Raw genomic sequence first — 25,687 nt, forward strand, 5'->3', positions numbered from 1 at the left:
CGTTCTTTTAATCTCAGCACTCGGGAGACAGAAGCAGAGAGCAGGGGGGAATCTCTGTGAATTCGAGGCCAGCCTAGTCTACAAGGCAAGTTCCAGGATAGCCAGGGCTGTTCCACAGAGAGACCCTGTCTTGCAAAACAAAACAGCAATAACAATTTTTAAAGAAAGGAAACTGTGATCCATAGTACAACATAGGACAGCCTTGTACACATGGTGCCAAGAGAGGAAAGGATGGCTCAGTGGGATGGCTCAGTGGGTAAAGACCCTTGCTCTCAAGCAGAGATCTCAGCTGGATCCCACTGGATCTGGACCCTCTGGGTCCCAGAGGGTGGAAGGTGAGAGCTGGTTCTAATGAGTTGTCCTCGGACCACTACCTGTCATAACCTGTCACACTCTTGCACAAGTGTACACACACACACACATTTTAAAAGGACAAATATTGTATGACTTTACTCATGTGATCTAATTCACAGGGATGAAAAGGGGAATGGTGTTACCATGATGAGAAGCTCCTGGTTAATGAGTCCACAGTTTCAGCGGAGGAAGAGAAGTTCTGGTGTTGACGGCACAGCTCAATGTTCGTAATGCCACTGGACAGCACACTTAGAACAGCTAAGATAGATTTTTTGTTGTTGTTGTTGTTAAATATACTTTACTACCAAAAAGTTTTTTTTTTTTTTTTTAAATCTTCCCTTAATCTTTACTACATCATGCAGGAATTCGTTTAATAAAGAATCATTGGGAAAGCCAGGCAAGTGGTGACGCACGCCTTTAATCCCAGCATTTGGGAGGCAGAGGCAGGCAGATTTCTGAGTTCGAGGCCAGCCTGGTCTACAGAGTGAGTTCCAGGACAGCCAGGGCTATACAGAGAAACCCTGTCTCGAAAAACAAAAACAAAAAACAAAAAACAAAAACAACAACAACAAAAAAGAATCGTTGGGAAATTATCAATGATTCCAAATCAGTCTCATATGGTTATTTCAAATCATAACTCATTATCATCTGAGGTATGGAAGTATTGGGTGGAATTTCCCTGACTGTGAGGGGCTGTGTCTAACAAGGGAGATATAAGCAGACTACCCTACCCTGTGGAAGGTGAGAAGTACTGGACTTTCTAAGTACATCAATTCTAAATTAAATTTTAAAAAATTGTAAGGGTTGTTGAGATGGATCAGTAGGGAAAGGTGTTTTCCACTAAGCCTGATGACGACCTGAGTTCAATCTCCTGGCCCCACATGGTAGAAGCAAAGAAGTGTAACAGGTTATGATGACAGGTTATGATGTGCACGCTGCCCTCTGACCTCCACAAGTATACTGTGTCTGTGTCTGCTCCCACATACCTACACACAAGTTAATAAAGTAATGCAAAAATGTTTAAGTAGTAATACTAAAAAAAAAAAAAATAGTAATACTGAATTTGCAGCATAGCTTGCTGCAAAAACCTGATGACCCGAGTTCAATCATGGTGGCGGAGACAGAACGGAGGCAGAGACAGCCCAAAGGTTGCTCTTTGACCTCTACCCATGCACTATGTCACATGTGCGCCCCACCCCCACAGCACACACCACGAGCACACACAGTAATAATAAAATAAAAACCATCAACAACAAAAGGAGTTTTAGTAACATTTCGAACCTACAGAATAATCTCTAAATAAGTGTGGGAGCTGAGGAAGCCCTGGTTGAAGTTGACAAGGGTTTGTTTAACTTAAGGACCACCATGCCTCAGACCAGTGGAAGTGGCAAAGCCTTTTCCAGGTCAGGCTCAGGGAAATAGCAAAGCTCCTCTGGTCAGGGTCTGCGGGTGAGGAAGGAGCATAAGTGGCTGATTGGGAGGTAGACATCTGAACCGGGTACCCAGCTCCCTCCCTTTCTTTTTGCTCAGTACAAGGATTCCAGCTCCAGGAATGCTGTCTTCCACATCAGGGCAGGTCTTCTTGCATCGTTTAAATTGTTCCAGAAACTTCCTCATAGCTCCACCCAGAGATGTGTTTCTACATAACCCCATGGAATTAACAATGAGAGTTAACTGTGTGTGTTGGGGGGAGGACCTAAAAATGGGCTTGTCACATCTGCCACATCTGTCACGTCTGCCACTGTCAGATTGCCCTAGTGACACTGTCACCAGCAAATGCAGGCTTGTGTGTCAACAGTTCCCTATTGTCACACTCCTATTTTTGCCAATCTGTTGGGTGTGGATGGCTTGTCTTGTTTTGTTTCTCATCATCTTGGTTATTAGAGAGGTTGAGTATTTTCTCTGAAGCTTTTCCTTTGATGGGCCTATTCATATTCTTTGTCCATTTCAGTATTGGGATGTTTATCTTTTATATGGGTATTGGGGTGGTTTGAATATGCTTGGCCCAGGAAATGGCGTTATTAGGAAGTGTGGTCTTACTGGCATAGATGTGGCCTTGTTGGAGGAAGTGTGTCACTGTGGGTGTGGGGTTGGAGCCCCTTCTTCTAGCCACGTGGGATACAATCTTCTATCTGCCTTTGGATTAAGATGTAGAACTTTCAGCTCCTCCAGCCAGACATCTGCCTGGTCCCTGCCATGCTTCCAGTCATGATGACAATAGACTGAACCTCAGAACCAGTAAGCCAGCCCCAATTAAATGTTGTCCTTTATAAGAGTTGCCTTGGTCATGGTCTCTCTTCACAGCAATGGAAACCCTAACTAAAACAAGTATAGAATATGCAAATACCAACTTTTGTGTTCTTTTACTCTTTCTCTCTTATTTATTTATTTATTTATTTATTTATTTATTTATTTATTTATTTATGGCAATGTCTCATGAATCCCAGGCTGGCCTTGAACTCATCTAGTAGTTGAGAATGACTTTAAATTTCTGACCCTCTTGCCTCTACCTCCCAAGTGCTAGGATTGCAGGTGGGAGCTACTGTGCTCTTTTTTGCATCCTGCGGGGCCTGACCCCAGGGCTATGTACATGTTAGGCAAGCTCCACATGACCTGAGCTGCACCCTTAAAAATTTGCCTGTGTTTTTTAAAGGACTTTCTTGTCAGTGGCTCATATTTCTTTGTTGCATGCTTCTCCTTGGAGTCGGGCATTTAAAAAATGTATTAATCTTTCCCTGTATCATTTGAATTTTCTATGTCTCTAAGAAACCCCTTTTTATCTTGGGTTGATAAACACATGCTCTTTTTTAGCATCTTCTATCAACCTTTTGCTCAGAATAACTTCAAAGTTATGAAATATAAAATATGACAAGAAACGTATTCATGTGTTCTACCCTGATTCACTTATGTTTTTCCAAGACTGTGTGTGTTTGTGGTCTATGTGTGTGTATGTGCATGTGTGCATGTGTGTACTTAGGCACACTGGTCTATGTGTATATGTGCATGTGTGTACTTGGGCACACTGGTCTATGCATAAACAGAGATTGACGTTGGTGTCAGTATATTCATTCCTCTATCTCTCTCCATCTTATTGTTTTATTTTCTGAAATTATAACACAATTACATCATTTCCCCTTCCTTTCCTCCCTATAGCCTCTCCCATGGACTCTACTTCCTTCTTGTTCTCTCTCAAATTCATGGCCTCTTTTTCTTTAAAAAATTATGCATGTGTGTGTATGTGTGTGTATATATACATATGTATATATTCCTAAATACACAAATACAACCTTCTCAGTCCATATGATGCTACCTGTGTGTACTGTGTGTGTATGACCTCCGGCTGACCACTTGCTATTGGATAGTCATCTGGAGGGCTCGTTTCTGGGGAAGACCATTTCTCCTCTTCTCAGCATTCCCCATTCCCCATTCCCCACAGTTCTTTGTGTAGGAATGAGACCCTCAAGCTTGACCCCTTCTGTGTTAGAATACTCATTATTGTCATTGTTCAGATCTTGTTTAGGCAGTGTTGATGAGACCAAATGGGTATAGCCTCTCTGACATCTCTAGGAGACAAAATCATGGAAGCATCATGAATGTGTGTGTCATCCTCGCAGAGGCCGTTCTGATCGTCTCTCTGTTGTTCCAATTGTAGTAATAAGCTGCACCACTGTGCTACTGTTAAATTTTATTTTATTATTTTTATATGTATGGATTTTTTGCCTGCATGTATGTCTGTGCACCTGCCTAAGGAAGCCAGAAGAGGGCACTGGATCCTCTGGAACTGGAGTTACAGAAAGTTATGAGCTGCCAAGTGGGTACCGGGAATCAAACCTGGGTCCTCTGGAAGGCAGTAAGTGTTGTGGGCCTTCTTTCTAACCCTGTCATATTTATATTACATTTATTTATTGATTTTGTGAGTGTAAGTATACTACAGTGTGTGAATCTATGTGTATATGTATGTGTATATATGTGTTTGAATATGTGTATATGTGTGTGAATATGTGTGTATGTGTACAGATGTGTATGTGTGTGTTTGTATGTGTGAGTGTGTATATGTATATGTGTGTTTCTGTGTGTGTATGTGTGTGAATGTGTTTGTACGTGTGTGTATGTGTGTATGTGTCTGAGTGTGTGCATATATGTATATATGTGTGTTTATGTGTGATTGTGTGTGTGTGGTGTGTCAGAAAATAACTTCTCTCCTTCTATCACATGGGTCCCAGAAATCAAAATCAGTTGGTCAGGTTTGGCTGAAAACACCTTATCCCATCTTTCAGTCTCTCAGGAGTCCTGGAACTCACTGTTTGAGCTCGGAGGGCAGGAGTCCCAGACCCTGCCTGTCTCTGCTCTCCCAGTGCTCTCCCAGCACTGGACTAGAGAAGCGTGATGCTGTGGCTGTCTGTTTTTATGTGTGAGATCCAAACTCATGCCTGCATAGCAAGCACTCCATTCACTGAGCCATCTTCCTAACCCCAGATCTACTCATTGTTAGCATTTTCTTCATTATTTGAAATATCTAATATATGCAACATATAGTAACATGGCAACTTATATGCCACATATAATAATACATCATCTCTTGTGAAATATTGAGGGTAAGTTACACACGTCATGGTGCTTTGTCACTAAATCCCTTCATGTATATTTCTTATCACTTGGGGCTTTTGTTTTTGGATTTTTGTTTATTTTGTTTTTTGAGGCAGGGTCTCACTCTGTAGCTTGACTGGCTAGGGACTATGTATACTAGGCTAGCCTTGAACTTACAGATATTTGCCTGCCTTTTCCTGGGATTTAAGTGCTAAGATTAAAGATATGGACCACCACAGGGGGTGGTGTTCCTTAGTATAACTGTAGGACAGTTATTAATTTCATAAATAAATACAGTAATAACTTATCAAATTGCCCATTCACATTCCAAATTTGTTCTCTCTCTCTCTCTCTCTTTCTCTCTCTGTGAGCGTGTGTGTGTGTGTGAGTGTGTGTGTGTGAGTGTGTGTGTGTATGCGTGTGCATGTAGAAGCCAGCATCCCCACCACACATGTCATTCTTCAAGAGCCATATCGAAGATGTTCTTTTGTTTGTTCCAAGACATGACTTCCCTGTGTAGCCAGACTGGCCTCAAAGTCACCACCCTCTTACCTCAACCTCCTGAGCACCGAGGTTACAGGCTCCCACTATGCCTGACTGATGCAAAGTCACCACCCTCTTACCCCCACCTCCCGAGTACTGAGATTACAGGCTCCCACTATGCCTGACTGATGCTGATATTCTTGTAGAATTTTTATAACTCTACATGTTTAAAGTTTTCCCCTAAAGGTTGCCTTTGAGTTGGAAGAAAGGTGGGGGGGGGGGAGGGGGGGAGGAGAGAAATTATGCAGGCGATGAAATATGACAATTTAATCAAATAGCCACTGGAGAGGCAAATGAATATCTTGTGCCTGCAGACAGAATACCACGGAGCAAAGCGGGTGGGGAGAGGCTGCAGCAGTCCCAAGCCTGGAGAGACCGCAACAATTCAAAATTTTATTGGCTGGCTCCCAGCACACACATGTGGCTCACAACCGTGTGCAACTCCAGTGTTCTGATGCCTCCTCTGCCCTCCACTGGCACTGCACACATGTGGTACACACATACATACATATACTCAGGCACCCATACATATGTAGAAAATAAAATATTCTTGAGACAGGGTCTATGTGTAGTTCTGGTTGTCCTGGAATTCTCTAGGTATACTTAGCTGACTTAGAACTTACAGAGATCCACCTGCCTCTGCTTCCCTTATGCTGGGAATAGAGGTCATTATACCCTGCTATAAATATTTTTTTACAATTAAAATTGCAGCAATTATATGTTTTCTATCAATTAACCTATAAACAATAGAGCGACTGTTTATAATCGTGAAAAACAAAACATTCTTCAAAATTTCCCCTTAGCTTAAGTGTCCACGGATGATTTTTGAAAATTAACTTTATTATCTTATGTTTGTCTGTATGTACATCGGTGCACCACCAGTGTGCCTGGTGCTTTCTTTCAGAAGCTAGGACTGGATTCCCTGGACTTGGAGTTAGAGATGGCTGTGAGCCATCATGTGGGTGCTGGGAATTGAACCTGGGTCCTCCAAAAAAGCAGCAAGTGTTCATAACCACTGAACCATCTCTCCACCTTCCCACAGATGATTCTTATCTGATTCACTTTTTGCAGAGACAGCTGAAAAAGATAAACATTTTATTTTCACATGTAAGTCTGACTTTGAATTCGTGTGCAGCATGAAGTACAGGCCAGATTCTATTACTTTTTCTCCCAGTAAGATTAAAGCAACTGTGGCTGTCTAGAAGCGGGGCAGACTCTCGTCCTCCATCGGCCCGCCCCTTTCTGCTTGATTAAAAGATCCTAATCGGCTTGGAGAGATTAAGGGCTGCAGCGGGCTGTTCCCACACCCCTGCCCTGGGCTGGGCTGCCAGGGGAGACCGAAGGGGTATCGTCCCTGTGACCCCTTAGCCAAATCCTAGCCCCGGACTTTCTGGTAAGTAATGAATGACCCACACAGAAACTTCGGTCCTGCGTGAAGGCGTGGGAGTGTTCCCCACTGAACTCTCAAGACTGCTGAAGAGGAGAGGAGGATAAACAATCTGAGGACAAGCAGGCTAGGCCAAAGAGACCTTGGGACGCTGCGCTGGGCTGCCATCTAGGGTCCTGGAAGCCAAGACACCCTAGGGGTTGGGTGAACCCTACGGGAGTGAAAGCTGAGGGTCTCAATTCTCATCTTGTTGGCTCTGTGTTCACAGAAGAGGACGATGAGCCCGTGGCTTCTGCCAGCGGGAGGGCTTCCCGGCGCCGGGTTCTGTGTCCCTGCATGGCAGTCCCCGTCCAGCCTCTTGCGGGTCCTGTGCTGGTCAGGTCCTGGGCTGCCCGGACTCCTGCTCCTGCTGCTGCTCTCATCTCCTTCTGCCTTCTCCGCTGTGTTCAAAGTGGGGGTGCTGGGCCCCTGGGCTTGCGACCCCATCTTTGCACGGGCCCGACCGGATTTGGCTGCGCGTCTGGCCTCCGACCGCCTGAATCGTGACTTTGCCTTAGACGGCGGCCCCCGGTTCGAGGTTGCGCTGCTCCCAGAACCCTGCCTGACCCCGGGATCACTGGGGGCTGTGTCTTCCGCGCTGTCTCGAGTCTCAGGCTTGGTGGGTCCAGTGAACTCCGCAGCCTGCCGGCCAGCCGAGTTATTAGCCCAAGAAGCTGGAGTAGCACTGGTGCCCTGGGGCTGCCCTGGCACAAGGGCGACGGGTACTACAGCCCCGGCGGTGACCCCCGCTGCAGATGCTCTCTACGTCCTCCTTAGAGCATTCCGCTGGGCACGCGTGGCCCTGATCACTGCACCCCAGGACCTGTGGGTGGAGGCGGGACGCGCTCTGTCCACAGCACTCAGGGCCCGGGGCTTGCCAGTTGCCCTAGTGACCTCCATGGAGCCTTCAGGCCTGTCTGGAGCCCGGAAGGCCCTCAGGAGGATCCGAGACGGGCCTAGAGTTAGAGGTAAGTTCCCCAGTAGAGTGCGGGGCGGGGGGGGGGGGCGAGGGGGGAGGGGGGCGGGTCCTGCGGGCAGTGGACAGCGCAGCGAGTCAGCCTCTGTGTCCACAGTAGTGATCATGGTGATGCACTCGGTGCTGCTGGGCGGCGAGGAGCAGCGCTACCTATTGGAAGCTGCAGAAGAGCTGGGTCTGACTGATGGCTCCCTGGTTTTCCTGCCTTTCGACACGCTTCACTACGCTTTGTCTCCAGGCCCGGAGGCTCTGGCTGCATTTGTCAACAGCTCCCAGCTCCGCAGGGCTCACGATGCCGTGCTCACACTCACACGCCGCTGTCCTCCCGGAGGCAGCGTGCAGGACAGCCTGCGCAGGGCCCAAGAACACCAGGAGCTGCCCCTTGACCTCGACCTGAAGCAGGTAGATCGACTAGGGAAAAGAGAAGAGGGAGGAGAGCCAGGGAAATGAGCAGAGAACAGACAAGGAGAGGAAGGAACCAGTGGAAGGTGGAGCCATGGGAAAGGAGAGGGTGGAGCCAATGGGCAAGGAGAGAGTGGAGCCACGGGAAAGGAGAGGAGAAACCAGTGGGGAGTGAACTGTAGCAGCAGCTGATCTGCAGTTTCCTGGGTGCTGTAGAACCTCTGGTTTGGCTTACGCTCCCCATCCCCCGCCCCAGAGGCAAGGGAACCTCTCAAATTCAGTTCCTAAATTGTCGTGTCATTTTTAGTGTGTTTCAAAGCAGACTTATCTCAGCACCTAAAGAGCATACCATCCGTAACAAGCAGCTGGTGTTCTGGGAAAGAGACATAGTTTTAACCTCCATATCTAGCTCAGAGACATTACCTTGGGGCCTTGACTTGGTTCTCCGGTCACAATGGTGTTCTTAACTTTGTGAGGGCCTTGATGTGAAAGAAAGATCCCCAGGTGGACACGGGGACTCCAAAGATAATTTCCAACATTCAAGTAGTAATCAGAATTCCTTGAGTCTCTAGGATCCAAATTCAGACTATCCAATCCCGTCCCAGTCACAAAGGGAGTCTAGAAGCTACTGAGGTAGCAGGGAAGCTAGATATCAGTAGAAAGAAAATTAGCAATTAAGAGAGTCCTACACCCGGCCTAGTGATATGGGTTTGTAATCCTCCATATACATGAGGCTGAGGCAGGAGGAGAGAAAGCTCAGGTCCTTCCTGAGCTACAGAGTAAACTCAGGTCAACAGGGGCTTGTCTCAAAAATTCAAGAGATGGTTGTATATAGCACATGGGTAGGGTACTTGGCCAGGCTTGGGCAAGGCCTTAGGTTCAATTTCCCAAAATAAATAAGTAGCCACACCCATAGTCAAAAGGGACTACCACTGAAAGGATGTGGGATATGGGGTGGAGGGGCATCCTGGACTATTCCCCACCAACGCCTCTAGCCTTCTCCCAGAAGATGTAGAGAAGAGAGCTGGGGCATGATCAATAAAGTAAGGGTGAGATGGGACGGGGGGTCTGTCAGTCAGGGAGAAAGACGGGAAAGAACAAAGGTGCTTTCATTAGCTGTCATGAGGGGCACAGCCAGCTGATCATGCTGGGAACCCGATTCCTGTCCCTGTCCCTCACAAACCCAGGCGTGAAGCCCTGTTACTTTGCCTTCCTGAAGGTTGTTCGAATCCACTCATACTCTCCTTCCTCACTGACGCTGCCCTGACTTAGGCTACAACACTTCTGGACCCAAGTCCAGAATCTCGAGATGCTCACCCAACCCAGACTGTCTCCACCAATAGCTACATCAGGCTTCAGACATGGGGTGTGCTCTACAGTTTGCATACCTGGTTCAAGGCCTCTTGGGAGCTTCTGGATGGCATCCTGCATCCTGAGTTGGAGACATTCATTACTCTGTGTAGATGGAGGTCTCTCCACATGGTCTAGTAGGACTTGGGTCTTCCTTTTTCTTATGTCTTCCATGGAATTCAGCCAGACTGAGGCTTAAGTGTGTCCTCCTTTCTCTCTCTCCTACCCCATGTTCCCCTAGATAATTCTGATTAATACCTGGGTGGTGATCACACCTTCTGGAGCCTTCCACCTCTTCTTCCTCCTCATTTCTAAGTCTCCCCCACTCCCTCTGCACTCAATAATCACAGTCCTTCAGCGTTCTTGCCCCTTTCCCCCTACACTACAGTTTGTTCACAGTAACGGGCTGTCTCGCACACCACTGTGTCACTGGTGTTCTCTGGTGTTTGTCACTCCGAGAATGGGGACTGAGGATAGAGAGGAGAGTACTAAAGGTAGAACCTGTTTGGCATGGGAATGGAAGAAACACTGACAGTTGTTAGATCTGCTAATGTGGCGAGCCAGTAATTCCAGATATTTAGAAATTCAGCGTCTAGCTGGGGACGGGGGCCTCTGTCTTCAGAGTTTCCACCTGGAAACAGGGGGAGCAGAAGTTCAAGATCATCACCAAAGAAGTGTGTGTGTGTGTGTGTGTGTGTGTGTGTGTGTGTAAGAGACAGACAGAAAGAGAGGGTGAAAAAGACAGAAGGAAGGCAGGCCAACATTTGCCTGGGCTACAGAGTGAATTTGAGGTCAACCTGAGCAATTTTGGAAGACCATGACTCGATAAATTAAACAACAAAAAGACTGACCAAAGGATGGTAGGGAAAGACTTTAGATGATTGGTAGCTGATGAGATTAAAAACATAAGCTCGTAAAAAAAACAAACAAAACAGAACTATGACAGCAACAAAAACTGGATGAGTCAGAGTCAGAGAAGAACCTAACTCCTGAAAGGAGGTATGAGCAGCAGTCGATGGGGTGGATGGGAGCCTTCATCTACAGATAGGAACACTTAGGGCTAGCCTGGTGCAATGAAGGAACAGGCACGCCAGTGAATTCTCACCCGTTTATGGGTTCTAAGTCCTGGCCCTGGGTCCTTACTCTCCTGCAGGTCTCTCCGCTGTTCGGCACCATCTATGACGCCGTCTTCCTGTTGGCTGGGGGCGTGGCGAGAGCAAGAGCAGCGGTGGGTGGCGGCTGGGTGTCAGGGGCATCTGTGGCCCGCCAAGTACAGGAAGCACAAGTCTCTGGCTTTTGCGGGGTCCTGGGAAGAACCGAGGAGCCCTCCTTTGTGCTGCTGGATACAGATGCGTCAGGAGAACGGTTGTTAGCAACACACCTGCTGGATCCTACCTTAGGCTCCCTGCGGTCCGCTGGGACCCCCGTGCACTTCCCTAGAGGTGGACCTGCTCCAGGACCAGATCCTTCCTGCTGGTTCGATCCAGATGTGATCTGCAGTGGAGGTGAGGAGAGCACCCGCAGGCTCCTACTAGGACTGTCATCCACAGAGTTGTATGAGAGAGGGAGGGAACTCCTGTTATTCCTCCAAGTCTTCCTTCAGCCCATGGCTTGCTCCGGACCCCTCTCGAAGATTTCCAAGGCCCTTGAGGACCCTGTAGCATCTTCAGACTTTCCCTTTGAGGGATCTGTAACCTTTCACCCAGCTTCTGAACCCATTTCTTTAGATGTGGCATGACTGTTTGAACACATCCTTCTCTCAGGGGGTCCAATCCAAGACAGGACCAAGAGTGTCCCTCTCTTTGTTCCTTCAGGGGTGGAGCCAGGCCTGGTCTTTGTTGGCTTCCTCCTGGTGATAGGGGTGGGACTGACTGGAGCCTTCCTGGCTCATTACTTGAGGTAAGTAAGGGAAGGGAAACTGTACCACAAAGATAGTACGTGAGGAAGAGTCATCTTGGAGAGGGGCTGACAGAGTCTGCGGGCATGTTTGGGTGATAGCTATATTCCAGTAAACTTTCCTGAGCTAATGTCATCCCTCTGCTCTCTCCCATGCTGGCCTCTTGTGGAATTTCTGGGATGACCATCTCCCCCTACCAGGCACAGGCTGCTACACATGCAAATGGCCTCCGGCCCCAATAAGATCATCCTGACCCTGGAAGATGTTACTTTCCTCCACCCACAGGGGGGTAGCTCTCGAAAGGTCAGGAAAACAGGGAGACAGGAGCCACCTACCTTTCCCCATTGTATTTGTTTCCTTCCCTGAGCCAGCTCTCCCCCCAATGCCCCCCCCCATGTGAGAAACTTCTTTCCCAGCTTTGTCCTTGGGAATCAGGGACCTCGGCTATGCAGTAGGGGTGATGGTGTGAAAGTCCAACTAGAAAGTGAATGCTTGTTTTGTAAACTGTACCGTATGGTACCATTTCCACATGCCCGGCAGATTCCTTTTCCTCTTCTCTTTCACCCACAGAACTCTGCCTCAGCTGCAAAATATATTCTGATACTTTCTTTGCATTGGCCTCTGTCCTCAGATGGTCCAGGGAAGTAGAGCCAGTCTGGCTACCCGGAGTGCAACAGACATTCGCAGTATCCCCAGCCAGCCCCAAGAAAACACCAACATTGGCCTCTATGAGGTAAGCCTAATCCCCACTTAGGCTGACCTGTACTCTAGGAGGGGGAGAAAAGGAAGGATGCTCAGACCAGAGCCCAGAGGAAAAACACTCCGGAGGGAGAGATACACATAGTCAAGTCAAATCCCACAGGCTCCAGGCAGGATCTGGGGGAAAGTCATAAATTTAGCAATCCTAACCTGATTCTCTAATCTGGAAAACCTTTCTGCCACAAGATCCAGGTGAGGGCTTCCCAAGCTCAAAGCTGGAGGCTGGAGGTGCTGTGGGGCATGCTGAAATCAGCATGCAGTCTGGTTTAGCCAGAGAGTCCAATCCCTTCTCTACTGGGAGTCCTTGACCTGACTTCCTCAACATTGTCATCCAGTTCTGACCAGACCCATGAACACAAGCCCTACATCGGAAAAGGAATATAGAGAAAGACACTAAAAACTAGGTCAGGACATGTGAGTGTGGCAGAGTGGGTGACGGGACTGAGAATGCGAGGTTTGGAGAACTCTTAGTCAAGGGGAGTAGAAAGAGCACGCAAGCTCCAGGTCTTGGAGAAAATGCAAAAGTTCTGACCACGACACCTGAGACCATCATGGCTGGTTCTCAGAGACACCTTGTTGTTATTTTAAGCACACTGTTTTTTGTTGCATGGGACCACACACTCTGCCTGTGCTAAGTCTTTCTTCTCTCTGGCCTCGTCCATTAAATGCAACCCCCAGCTTTTAATGACCACTAAAAATATCTCCATATTTACTTCCAAACACTTACTAAGAGTCAGTACCAAATCTCCATGACTCTCCTCTAGTTCACATCTCTTAGCAACAGGCAGGACCACTAACCTGATTTGCAAGGCCCAGGGCAAATTAAGAACAAAAGGCTCCTTGTTCATCCACGGGATGGCAGCAGATTACTGAACCACGTGGCTACACCATGGTGTAGCGTGAGCTGACCCTGCAGCTTCTGGGGACAATAAGGCTAGGACCCAGAAGGATGATGCCTCCCTGCATAGCTAGTTCACCGTGATACCCAATAACTCCTTAGTACAGGGCTCTCTCATGACAAGGAGTAGTGATGAGGGCTGTGTGTGCAACAGTTCAATTGCATGACTGTTGATGGGTATATCTGGGGATGTGAGGACCATGCATGGGTTTGCATCTTCCTCACCTGGGCTCTGACCCAGATACCTGTGAAACGTATAGGCATACATTGAGATGCTTGCATCTGACGTTCTGTCTCATGACAGACGGATTCTGGGTCGCTAGAGCAGTGGAAATGTGAGAGTCCAAGAGCAGCTTGCATCTTGGGGCTTTAAGAACTGAATTCCTTAACCTTCTGTTGTAGGGGGACTGGGTTTGGCTGAAGAAATTTCCAGGGGAACGTCATATGGCTATCAAGCCAGCAACCAAGACAGCTTTCTCCAAGGTGAGAGTTGGACCCATTGCTATTAATTTGACCATTCTTGGCTTCTTTTTTGCAGCAGGTAACAGAGGTAGTCCCAGGGTTTCCTTCCACTCTAGAGAGGACTGACTCCTCCTCATCCTCTCTTGTGATATAAGCTTTCTCCTTTGACATTCTTAATCACACTTATATGTGATAAGTGACGTGTTAACTTATCATGTAAGTTGTATGCTCATCTATGGTCCGGCTTATGTCTTATCTGCCTCCCCCATGGACTGAAAGTTGAGGGAAGTTGCTATCATATTGCTAGCACCCAGCATAGTGTCTGGAAGATCAGAGGCCAGTAGATTTGTGTCAGGTGAAATGATTAAAAAAAAAAAAAAAAAGTAAAAATGAGGACCCATCGAGATGGCTCAGTGGACAAAGGTGCCCACTGACAAGTCTAGTCACCAATCTGTTCCCCAGAGCCCACTTAAGTCACTCACACCAGTGATCACTAGCTCCTGTGGTGGCCTCCTGGAAAGAGGCTACATTAAAGCTAGTCTCCTGCCTCCCTGTCTGGCCATCACAGCCTTATTCACTGTGTCGGCACAGCTGGGGCCATTCCACACAAGTGTCTTAAGGGAAGGGGAAACTCATTTCACTTTTTAAAAGTTTTTGTTTATTTAATTACACGTGTATGCATATCTGTATATTTGTATCCATGTGGAGGTCAGAGGGCAACTTGCAGGGGTCAGTTCTCACCTTCCACTAATGTGGGTTCGGGGGAACAATTTCATGTGACTAGGCTTGGGAACTGAGAAGTTCACCATTTGGCACCAGGTGTTTAAACTGAAGCACAGCTCCTTAACTGAGCCCCAGGGAAAGCTAGAAAGACAGCCACGGGTCTGTCTGGCCCATGGTTGTCTTTTCATTCATAACTTTAAGTTTAGTCTTTCATAGACATTGGATGCCGTTTCAGATGGTTGTAAGCCACCCTGTGGTTGCTGGGAATTGAACTCAGGGCCTCTGGAGCAGTCAGTGCTCTTAACATCTGAGCCATCTCTCCAGCCCCGTCCTTTATATTCTGAACTAGGCCCTTTTACCACATTGTGTTGTTCAAAGACAAAACCATAGAAAGAAGAAAAGGCTCCTCCACTTCACTTACCACTTTCAATCCCATATTCCCACTTTGGATGTCCCAGACAGACACTAAATGGGGCAGGGAAAGTGATAATTGGTGCTCAAGGAATTGATCCCAGAGCAGAAAATGCCTGTGGGTTTCTGCCTTTCAGTTGCGGGAGCTCCGGCATGAGAATGTGGCTCTCTACCTGGGACTCTTCCTGGCCGGTACAACAGACAGCTCTGCCAACCCTGGGAAGTGCATCTTGGCTGTGGTCTCAGAGCACTGTACTCGGGGCTCCCTCCACGACCTCCTGGCCCAGAGGGAGATAAAGCTGGACTGGATGTTCAAGTCTTCTCTCCTGCTGGACCTCATCAAGGTCTCTCCTCTCTCTCTCTCTCTCTCTCTCTCTCTCTCTCTCTCTCTCTCTCTCTGTCTCTCTCTCTGTCTCTCTCTCTCTCTCTGTCTCTCTCTCTCTCTCTCTCTGTGTGTGTGTGTGTGTGTGTGTGTGTGTGTGTGTGATAGAGATGTGTTGGCGAGGGAGGGGCAGGAGAACTGAGGTTGCCTCCTCTTTCACTCTTTCCAAGGGAATGAGATATCTGCACCATCGTGGTGTGGCCCACGGGAGGCTCAAGTCACGGAATTGTGTGGTGGACGGGAGGTTCGTGCTCAAGGTGACAGATCACGGCCACGGGCGACTGCTGGAAGCGCAAAAGGTGTTACCTGAACCCCCCAGTGCAGAGGGTAAGAGTCCCCAGCTGCATCCCAGGCACTGGAGCACCCTAGCACCTGCATAGTTGCAAGTGCTTTTCCCTCCGCCCCTTCCTCGCACTCTTCCCTTTCCAGATCTACTGACACTTAGCAGCTACAGAAAAGGTCTGTGACTGTCTGGGGACGTGGGGGCCTGCTAGGGAGTGCCTGAGCTTTGGGTCTGTGGTTAAGTGGAGCTTTGCTGAGGGTTGGCGTTCTGGAGGCGGAGTCTTCCCTAGGCACGCCTTCCAGAGGGCAGGGTTTTCTCTGATTCTTTGAATCTCAAATAATCTCTGCACTGAGATATTTGAGGGTTGTGGGGTTAATTAGTATCAATGAGGGTGAGGGTCTAGCCTGTCTGGCCATCACAGCCTTTCTCGTTCCCGTCCTCTTCCCTGTTCTTAGATCAGCTATGGACAGCCCCAGAGCTGCTTCGGGACCCAGCCCTGGAGCGACGGGGAACTCTAGCTGGCGATGTCTTTAGCCTGGGCATCATCATGCAGGAGGTTGTGTGCCGCAGCACCCCTTACGCCATGCTGGAGCTAACGTCCGAGGGTAAGGTGGTTTGGGACCAGATAGGCACCCTGTGGTTAAAACAGCCAGGCCAGACCCAACGTGGCTCTTTAGTAAGGGGAAGTCCAGTGATGATAATCTTGTGGCTGTCTTAAAGCTGGGGTCTGAAGAGAGCAGTGGGAAAAGCCAAGCGTGAGGTAGGTATTTCAGGGCACAGATCTTAAGGGCTTCTGTGCTGTCCCTGGACCCACCCTGCTCTTCCACCACACAGACAGGTTCCTCTCTGACTCTCAGAGATCCTAGGAAGACAGAAGTGGACAAGCAGGGGTGCAGAGGACAGTCCCACTGGATTAAAATCCAAATTGCTCGTGGTCTACGGGAGTCTCATCCCAATCCTTATTTTTTCTTATGTTCAATAAAGATTACTTTGTGTCACCTCTTACTGATACTCAGAGTTCAGGGCCCTCTGGTTACGCCTAGAGATGCCCATCCGTGTTACACTCTCCCACAGATTAAGGCATTTATCATTTATTTATCTATTTACTTAGTTTGTGTGCAGTGTATGTATGCGTCCATGTGTGCAGACAGCTGTGTGTGCTCATGTGTGTGTGTGCAAATAGAGGTCAAAGGCCAATGTCAGGTGTCTTCCTCAACCATCCTCTTCCACTGAAGCCGGAAGTCACCAGTTGGCTCTACTGGTTGGCCATTGAGCTCTAGGGAGCCTCCTGTGTCTGCCTTCCCAGTGCTTACAGGAGTGTCTGCCTTTTAAAAACTGTGCCTGCTGAAGAGCCAACCCTCTGGGTTACATGGCAGGCTTACTGACTGAGCCATCTCCTAAGGCTTGGAAGTGTTCATTAAAAACAACAAACAAAAAGGAACCCTCTCTGGCTGAGAAGCGGCTCAACTGATAGCACACTTGCTTAGTGTGCACAAAGCCCTGAGTTCAATTCCCAGCACCCCATAAATCTGGGCATGGTGCTATAAGCCTGTGGTCCCAGTACTTGTGTGGGAAGTGGAAGCAGAAGGTCAGAAATCCAGGGTCATCCTTCAGGGTCATCCTCAACCACATAGCAAGTTAGAGACCAGCTTGGAATCATTAGACCCTCTTTCAATGCCCCATTTAGAGCAGGGCCAGAGGTGGTTTTGTTTGGGGATGCCCACTTCTCACAGTCTCCTCTTGCCTCTAGAAGTAATAGAGAGGGTGCGGAGCCCTCCTCCACTGTGTCGGCCCTTGGTGTCAATGGACCAGGCACCCATCGAGTGCATCCAGCTGATGACACAGTGCTGGGCAGAGCATCCAGAACTTCGACCCTCCATGGACCTCACCTTTGACCTGGTTAGGAGCTGGGATTGGGCAAGGACTAGGCTGGCCCCTGGGATCCCAGATTCTTGTCCAGCATCCTGTTTGCATACAAGCAGGCTGTCAGGCTGTTTGACCTCCTTGTCTCTCTCCTAAGGATTAACTTATAGACTGAGAATTTGGCAGGGAAGATTTAGAATGCAAATGAGAACTTGTGGAAGCCCTTGGAATGGGAGGGACTCTGGGTAGGACAAATATTTAATTCAAAGCAAATAACACTGAATGAGAACCAGCTGCGTCCTTGGTTTGTGCAGCAGAAAGACTCTTGGCTGAATTAGTCACTGTTAGTCCCAACTCAGAGCAGTTATCTCTGAGAACATGGTGGCCAGGAGTTTGGGGTTGCTTCATGAGTAGATGGCACTCAGACATTTAGTTCCAAGAGAGAGCACAGGAGGGCCATGGAAGCCAGTCTTAGGCAGTCTTTTTTTTTTTTTTCCCTCTAGCTTTCTTGTTAGTGTCACTTAAAAAAGTGTTGCAGTTTTTCTCATAACCCAACTAGCTCCCAAATAATTGAGACAGTACTATTAGCTTTATTTATTAACAGCTTTACGGCACAACAACTGAGCGATATTAATCACTTTAATCCTCTAATCTGGCTACCTCCCAGCCAAAATTCCTGAGATATTTGCAACTTAGTACTGAATCTGGCTCTCTCTGCTCCAGGTGTTTTCATGATGGCTCCTGGACCCTTTCTTCATCTGGAATACCCACCTCTTCTCACCCGACTCTACACCCCTCCAACTCCCTCACCCCCTATCTATCCACTTCCCCCACCCCCCACCCCCATCTGGGAGGAAGTCCAGCCCTATTCTCTCTTCTGCTCAGTCATTGGCTGATCAGCCTCTTTACTGACCAATTAGGGAATAATTGGGGAGCAATGTTTACACAGCATTGAGACAGGAGATTCTCAGAACAAGGATTGTAACCAGATATGAGGGCCCAGAAACCAGCATTTGAATAATACAAGATAATCATGATGCACAATGACACTGAGTCTATACTGTCTGCTCTCCTAGTTCAAGAGCATCAACAAGGGCCGGAAGATGAACATCATAGACTCCATGCTTCGGATGCTGGAGCAGTACTCCAGTAACCTGGAGGACCTGATCCGAGAGCGCACAGAGGAGCTGGAGCAGGAGAAGCAGAAGACAGACAGGCTGCTCACACAGATGCTGCCTCCGTGGGTGTCTAAGAGTGAGAGGCGTGGGAAGAGGGTGGCCAGACTGGGGCAGCCTCCAGGTGACCCCACTGTTCACCATTCCTAGATCTGTGGCTGAGGCCCTGAAGATGGGGACACCTGTGGAGCCTGAGTACTTTGAAGAGGTGACACTCTATTTCAGTGACATTGTGGGCTTTACCACCATTTCAGCCATGAGCGAGCCCATTGAGGTGGTAGACCTGCTTAACGACCTCTATACACTCTTCGATGCCATCATCGGTGCCCACGATGTCTACAAGGTGGAGCGAGCGAACAGGAGATAAAACCTCCTGCCTTTCAGTTTTGTTTTCTATGTATACCTGGGTGGCTTGAAACTTGCTGAGTAGACCAGGTTGGCCTCAGACTTGTAGCAATCCTGCCTCTGCTTCGTGAGCCCTGGGGTTATAGGCACGTGCCAGCACTCCTGGCTCTGTCTTTCATTTTAAATGAAGCAGTTCCTCCTGCCTAGGACACCAGCCTAGTTTTCCTCAGTCCTCCTGTCCCTGATCTCTTCCTTCAGGCCCAAATGCAACTCCCAACTCCCAGCTCTGCCTCCTGGAATATCTATCCTAACCCCTTAAGACATCCTGACACGTGTCACTGATCTGAGTACTGGGGGAGGGGTGCTCAGAACTGAACAGGCACAACCCCTTCCCCAGGTGGAAACAATTGGAGATGCATATATGGTGGCCTCCGGGCTGCCACAGAGGAACGGGCAGCGGCATGCTGCCGAGATTGCCAACATGTCACTGGACATCCTCAGTGCAGTCGGCTCCTTCCGCATGCGCCATATGCCAGAGGTACCAGTGCGCATCCGCATTGGTCTGCACTCAGGTAACTGCTCAGCCCACCCCACTTCCGGGCTCCAGATTTCAGCTACAGGAGGCAAAGTCTTGGCTGGGGTGGGGGTTGGGGAGGAGTTGCCTTGAAAAAAATACACTTAACAATGTTTGTTACTGGGAGAGCTGGTGGAGAGGATGGGTGCGAGGTCTTTCGAGGCCCTTCGTGCAGCCTACCTGCTGAGCGCTGCCAGCTTCAACCCATCTCCGCCTGTCTTCTGACCCAGCATATCTCCCCAGGCCCGTGCGTGGCCGGTGTGGTGGGCCTCACCATGCCTCGGTACTGCCTGTTTGGGGACACGGTCAACACTGCCTCACGAATGGAGTCCACTGGACTGCGTGAGTGTAACAAACAAAGAGAGCTGGGGCAGGTGGGGAGAGGCAGGCGAGAGGGGAGATAGCCCAGGATGGGGACATGAGAGGTGACTGCTGAGATTATAGTGTCCCATCACTACCTCAGCTTACCGCATCCATGTAAACATGAGCACTGTTCAGATTCTTCGCGCTCTGGACCAGGGCTTCCAGATGGAGTGTCGAGGCCGCACAGAGCTGAAGGTGAGTCTGGACCATACTCTGCCACTTGGTGGGTGTGTGTTGGGGGGGGGGGTCTGTGCAGATGTAGAGTCTCCCGGTCTCACCTAGACCTGACCTAAAGCTTCTCCATCCCTCACCCTGGTCTGTGTAAATCTCCCCTCTTTTGTCTTTCTCCAGGGCAAGGGTGTTGAGGACACGTACTGGCTTGTGGGCAGAGTCGGCTTTAACAAGCCCATTCCCAAACCACCTGATCTGCAGCCAGGGTGAGTGGTTGGCTTGAACCTGCTGTGAAAGCCGGAACCCGGTGCCTCCGTGGCGCCAGCCAATGGGCCCTTTGTGCCTTTGCCCTTTCTTCCTGCCTCCCACACCAAGTCTGGTCCTCATGTCTACAACCCAAGCCCTGACCTCCCTCACCCCTATTTCTCTTCCCTGAGGCTGCAGTTTCCTCTCCCTGCAGGGCCAGCAACCATGGCATCAGCCTGCAGGAGATTCCCCTAGAGAGACGCAAGAAGCTGGAGAAAGCTAGGCCAGGCCAGTTTACTGGGAAGTGAAGCCCTACTGGGGACAGGTACTGTGTCTTCACTCAGCCTCAGGAGTAGATTAAAAATATTATTGTGTTCTGTATATATTAATTAATGCTGGAAATTAATACAGCGGCAATTTATTCCTTAACCATCTTTCCCCCAAATAACCACACAGAGACCTTTTAATATTTCAACGCCTTAGGCCTCAGTTGGGCAGATTCTCAACTAACTCACCTAAGTTAACCCTACCACCTAGCCATATCCAGCTGCATGGATATACATTCCCGGCCTGGGAACAAGCCAGTCTCCTCCCATGTCTCCTGGTGATGTGACAGGGCTTTCCTTTTTCCCAAAGTTCCTTTCTCCCTCACAGGAAGCCCCACTTCCACTTCCTGCCCAGCTAATTGGCCATCAGATTTTTTTATTAAATCCAATCAAAGAATGTCTTAGGTAGGTGAGAAATGACAGAGACACAACCCCAATAGTCAGGGACCACTCACTTCTGTGGGGATAGAGCTGGGCTGGGCTCAGGCACCTCCTCACCAGATTAAAGACTAGGTATGAGTTGCCTAATGATGTCCCATGAAAGCCAAGTGCCCCTATTCCTCTATGATTCAGGGGGGAGAGGCTGATTCCTCAGCCCATAAAAGAAACTTCCCTTAGAAGTACCAGCATCAGGCATACTGGTTTGGCAGGTCTGGTGTGATCCCAGAACCAAATTTGTCCTGGCCCACCCCATCCCCTGAGCAGAAGCCAAGCATCTCAGAGGGGCCTCTCAGGTGTGTATTGCACAGGAAGACAGAATTCTTGGGAAATAGCATTTACCAGAGGTCAGTGTGAGGTTGCTTCTGCAGTTCTGTCAGAGCAGGTAGCCTTCATGTCTTCCTCTCTGAGGCAGCTTTTATTCCCTCAGGATTATTCTGCAAGGCCCTTCCTGAAGTTGCTGCTATACATGGGAGCAAGGCCCAAGGCTTCTGTCCAATTCTGCCTTCAAGGATTTTGGGTCAGGAGTCTGCTGCAGACCAGTTCTGTGACCCTGGGAAGATCTGAAGTGCTGTCCAGGCTCTTCTCGGTGGTAGAATGAGTGGGGCTAAGTGGTTTCCATCACCCTGTGGCCCTGACAGTGAGGTTTTAGAATGGCTGATCTTGGGATCAGGATTCTCTGGCACATACCACCCCCACCCCGTTCCAAGGACTCTGAGTTCACAGGAGGTTGTAGAGGTGCTCTACTCTCTAGGTCCTGTGAGACACCAAAAGTAAGGATCTGGGTTCAGAAACCCCAGGGGAAAGTGGAGGCCTCATGTTCTACCAGAGCAGGGGTCATCATGTAGCCTGGAAAGACCAGGGCTTCTGTTCACCCCAAGTCTCCATTACTCACTGGTCAGAAACTGGTTCCTTCTCCAATGGACAGAACCAAAGCGCTTGCCCAAGTGCAGAGAAAAGCTTGCTCTGGAGGAGGGAAACTCGCTGCACCCAAACTGCACCCAAACTTTGCTAACCAGAGTGGTAGATGAATAATTTACCCTGAGCTTAGCTGGGCGCTGGTAAATAGACCGTTGAAGAAAACAATTTCTGCTGAGATCTTTGCAACTAATGCCCACATCCAATACTGGCAAACCCCCAGCTGCAGTTTCCTTTGCGGAACTCTGAGGTGCCAGAGCCTGGGCTTTGGCATGTTTGACTCTGGCTGTCTTGAAGCTGTTAGCACCAGACACCCAGTAGGTGGTGAGTGTCCAGGACCTGGTGATGTGCAGAACTGGAGAGGTGTTAACAGAATCTGAAAGAGATTAAATGAAGCCCTCCCTATGGGGCATGCAGCTGGCAGGCCAGCAGCATTGGATCACTGTTAGACTCAGTCTCACTCCACACCCATGGAATCAAGTCTGCATGTTAAGGGGGCCCCTCAAAGTGTTACTGGCATGCATATATATATATATATATATATATATATATATATATATATATAAAATTTAAAATTTTAAAAATCAACTTAAAGTGGTATACTAAACATAGATAAACAGACAAATAAACAGACAGGTAGATAGAGGTACATGTGCATGCTTGGGGTCAGGGTCAGGTGTGGTAGCACACACATGACTTTAATGCCACCATTGAGCAGGCAGAAGCAGATGGATCTCTGAGTTTGAAGCCAGACTGGTATACACAGTGACTTCCAGGTCAGCCAGGGCTGCCATTAAGAACCTATCTAAACAAAACAACTATATATAGTTATGTATGTAATATAAGCTAGGGCTAGAGAGAGAGCTCAGTGGTTAAGAGCATACTTGTCGATCTTCCAAAGGATCCAGGTTTGATATCCAAGATGTACACAGTAGTCTATAACTCCAATTCCAGGGGATCTGACCCTCTCTTCTGGCTTCTGTGGGCAGCAGGCATTCACGTGATACACAGACCCACTCAGACAAAACACCTATACACATAAAATGAATAATTTTAAAGTAGATCTAAAAAGCTTTATTTAAAAAAAAAAAAAAGTGTATGTAGCCACCCCTAAGTATAAGGTACCAATTCAAGAACTTGGAAAGATGCTAAATCCCTTGGATCTCACGTCCCTTATAGAAGATGGAACTTTCTATATTGTACCTATGCACTTTATCCTGTGTGCTTTAAGTAATCCTAGATTATTTATAATGTATATGGTAGGGAATAATGACAGGAAAAACTGTCAGTACACGTTCTTTGCAGACACAGCCTTCAGACCTAACTGCACAGCACACAGTCCTGGTTGGCTGTGTTGACATAAAAACCACAGCTCTCATCTTAAAGGAAATGAGATTGCTTATTCTGGAACCATTTTGAATGACCATGGCCTGGAAACAGATTTCGGTTATTCCAGACTCCATATTTCAATGTGGAAGCAGTTACATTGGGGTTTTATGGTTTTACATAAAGAAGAAAGAAAGTCACAAATCAAGGCAAGTTTTAAATACATTGGTGGATATACCAGAGAGGTGCATACAGTGAGATGGGGGAAGCCTGTCTACAGCCAGAGATGCTGTTTGTGACACTCTTCCCTCTTGGATTGGCAGAAGCCAGTGTTCTGCTAAGTTAACAGCTTCTAGGGGGTTTTTATTTAGTATCACAAGGTGTTGGTTCCTATACAGAGTGGGGTAAGGAATGGCTAGCTAAAACTAGCCCAGGCCAGCCCAAGTTAAAGTAATTAACCTCTGACCTACAAAATTCCAGTCTGGGATTCCAATAGATCCATCAGTCTCTGAAGCCACAGCTTCTTTTCAGGAATTTTCCCTCACAGTTGAATCCGTGGATGTGGCATCAGAAAAATACAAAGAGCTAGCTGTCCTAGATTCTCCCTTTTCCTGAAGTCAAAAGCACCATGTGGGGCTTGTATCGCCCCTTGTCCACTGTCAGTTTAATCCAGGTCACCACCCTCCAGTTCTCAGGGTCCTTACTACTCCCCAGTAATGCAAGCACCCCTGCCTGCCACCTATAGACATTCCACCTAAGGTGCAAAGATCTTAGCTGTTTCTAGAGCTTGCTGGTTTTCTCCTCTTCTTCCTCTTCTTCCTTTTAGTACTGATGAATGGCTTCCTAATTGGGGAAAAAAATTTAAATACATGCAGCCCTTTCAGTTCTGGTTAGCTAAGTGGTGCTGCTAATAGGCTCTTTAGTGAAATTTTTTTTAAAAAAACATTAACTATGTTCATAAATGACAAGTTAGAGCTGAAAACAAAGATATAACGTGCATTTTACGTTGTTCAACATCTTCCATAACAGTTTTTCTCTGTACTTGGGTCCCAGGGTTGAAGGGTAGATTCCAAACCGCTGGCCTTACACCTGACTGGGAATTAGCTCTCCAAACTCCTCTTCCCCCCTGCCCATCCTGCCCATCCTGCCCATCCTGCCCTTTCTGCCTGGGGCCTGGAGTAGCTGCTAGTATGTAATTCAGGAAGTCTCAAGGAAGAGTCATGGGGTTAGGAGCTGGAGGACTAGCCTGGGCAGGCTGGGGCAGGGCAGCCAGGGCAGGATTAGAAGAGTGGTGAGCTGAGGTCCATCCAGACTGGTTGTGGTCTCAGATGCCTGGATGTGATAGGCTGGGAGAGCAGGCTCCAGAATTCACAGAGGCATTGAGAAAAAGAGAAGAAAAGTTGCATGGCTCCTCACAAGGCCTCTCTAGCCCTCACTCCCCTCCATTTCCTCCTCCGGCTCCTTTGCCCCCACTCACTTCTTCTCTCTCCTAGTCCTCCTTTGCCCATGTTTCTCCCCGCCTTTCTCTGCTATTTTTCTCTGTTTCCCCTATTTCTGAGGACACCCCACCCCAAGCCCTGCCAACCCCAGACTCTGATTACTAACTGCCAGTCTTACTGTCCTGACTCAAATATTCCCTGCCTCCCACTCTTGTCCCCAGACACAGGCAACTCACAGCCTGTGAAAGCACCTGCCGTGGTCACTGGGCACTCCACGGTTGCAGATGTGTTTATGCTACCTCAGCCAGCAGACCTGCCCCAGGAGCCCACACTTGGGACTGTTCTTATCTTTGGAATGGCTCTGTAGCTGGGACCCATCATAGCCAAAGCAGGGACTTTCCCCAGCTTCTGTGCGGGTTCCAAGGGGTGCCCCAGGGCTTACTGGCGCCTTCCTGTGTGCTGCTGTTTCAGCCTGGTCCCTGCTCTATCTGCCTATCTGGTGTAGACCCCAGGCACTCCCCTTTGGTGAAGTGGGGTGAGCTGCACCCAGGCTGGGACTTGTGACACAACCTCGTAGGGTCATCCGTGTTCATAGGAATCTTTTGGACTTTGTACCCAGCACACCAGGTGGTGTATTTTGGTGTCTGGGTCCTGGGATGGTGGTGTCTGAAATAAAGGTATTCGTCCTTCTGCTGTGTGGTGTGTGATGTTGTTAATCCCACCAGATGAGAGAGAATAAGACTCTACCACTGCCTTGTGAGTCGGATCAGAGAGCCGCACTGACTCTCCTTGTCCAATCAGAAGCAGCTACAAAGCAAGTTTACAGAAGGGAAACAATGAGCAGTTAAAAGAGAACAGAAAAATCTCAATAGTCATCGTCACGGATTAGAGAAGGTCATGGTTCTCAAAATCCAGTCATTGTGCTTGACTTAGGGGTTCTATTGCTGTGAAGAGACACAGTGACCACAGCAACTCTTTTTTTTTTTTTTTTTTTTTGGTTTTTCGAGACAGGGTTTTTCTGTATAGCCTTGGCTGCCCTGGAACTCACTC

General features: G+C 48.4%; 1 protein-coding gene, 1 long non-coding RNA gene and 1 other non-coding gene across 4 annotated transcripts; 1 reads left to right on the plus strand and 2 right to left on the minus strand.

Annotated features, from left to right (window-relative positions):
- Positions 1-3,925: 3,925 nt before the first annotated feature.
- Positions 3,926-4,028, minus strand: LOC117712122 (U6 spliceosomal RNA). The gene has a single exon (XR_004607197.1). It is a non-coding gene; the product is annotated as a U6 spliceosomal RNA (small nuclear RNA).
- A 2,307-nt stretch (positions 4,029-6,335) lies between these two features.
- LOC143442772 (uncharacterized) lies at positions 6,336-10,309 on the minus strand. The gene is made up of 3 exons (XR_013111249.1): positions 9,677-10,309; positions 8,712-8,933; positions 6,336-6,561 (listed from the first exon to the last, which is right to left on the minus strand). It is a non-coding gene; the product is annotated as an uncharacterized LOC143442772 (long non-coding RNA).
- On the plus strand, positions 6,747-25,327 carry Gucy2d (guanylate cyclase 2D, retinal). 2 transcript variants are annotated; one of them, XM_034505861.2, is made up of 20 exons: positions 6,747-6,877; positions 7,140-7,878; positions 7,984-8,288; positions 10,792-11,143; positions 11,453-11,537; positions 11,736-11,838; positions 12,167-12,268; positions 13,595-13,675; positions 14,926-15,132; positions 15,341-15,497; positions 15,909-16,058; positions 17,204-17,352; positions 18,393-18,556; positions 18,642-18,834; positions 19,234-19,408; positions 19,654-19,752; positions 19,874-19,968; positions 20,125-20,210; positions 20,405-20,515; positions 21,385-25,327. In XM_034505861.2, exons 2-19 carry the CDS (start codon positions 7,149-7,151, stop codon positions 20,496-20,498), a joined length of 3,327 nt encoding a protein of 1,108 aa, XP_034361752.1. In that variant the 5' UTR covers positions 6,747-6,877; positions 7,140-7,148; the 3' UTR covers positions 20,499-20,515; positions 21,385-25,327. The 2 variants fall into 2 exon arrangements, with proteins under 2 accessions (XP_034361752.1, XP_076792660.1); XM_076936545.1 differs by having other exon boundaries at positions 8,125-8,288.
- Positions 25,328-25,687: the final 360 nt, after the last annotated feature.

This window comes from Arvicanthis niloticus, chromosome 6, assembly GCF_011762505.2.
Source record: "Arvicanthis niloticus isolate mArvNil1 chromosome 6, mArvNil1.pat.X, whole genome shotgun sequence".
Lineage (NCBI taxonomy): Eukaryota > Metazoa > Chordata > Mammalia > Rodentia > Muridae > Arvicanthis > Arvicanthis niloticus.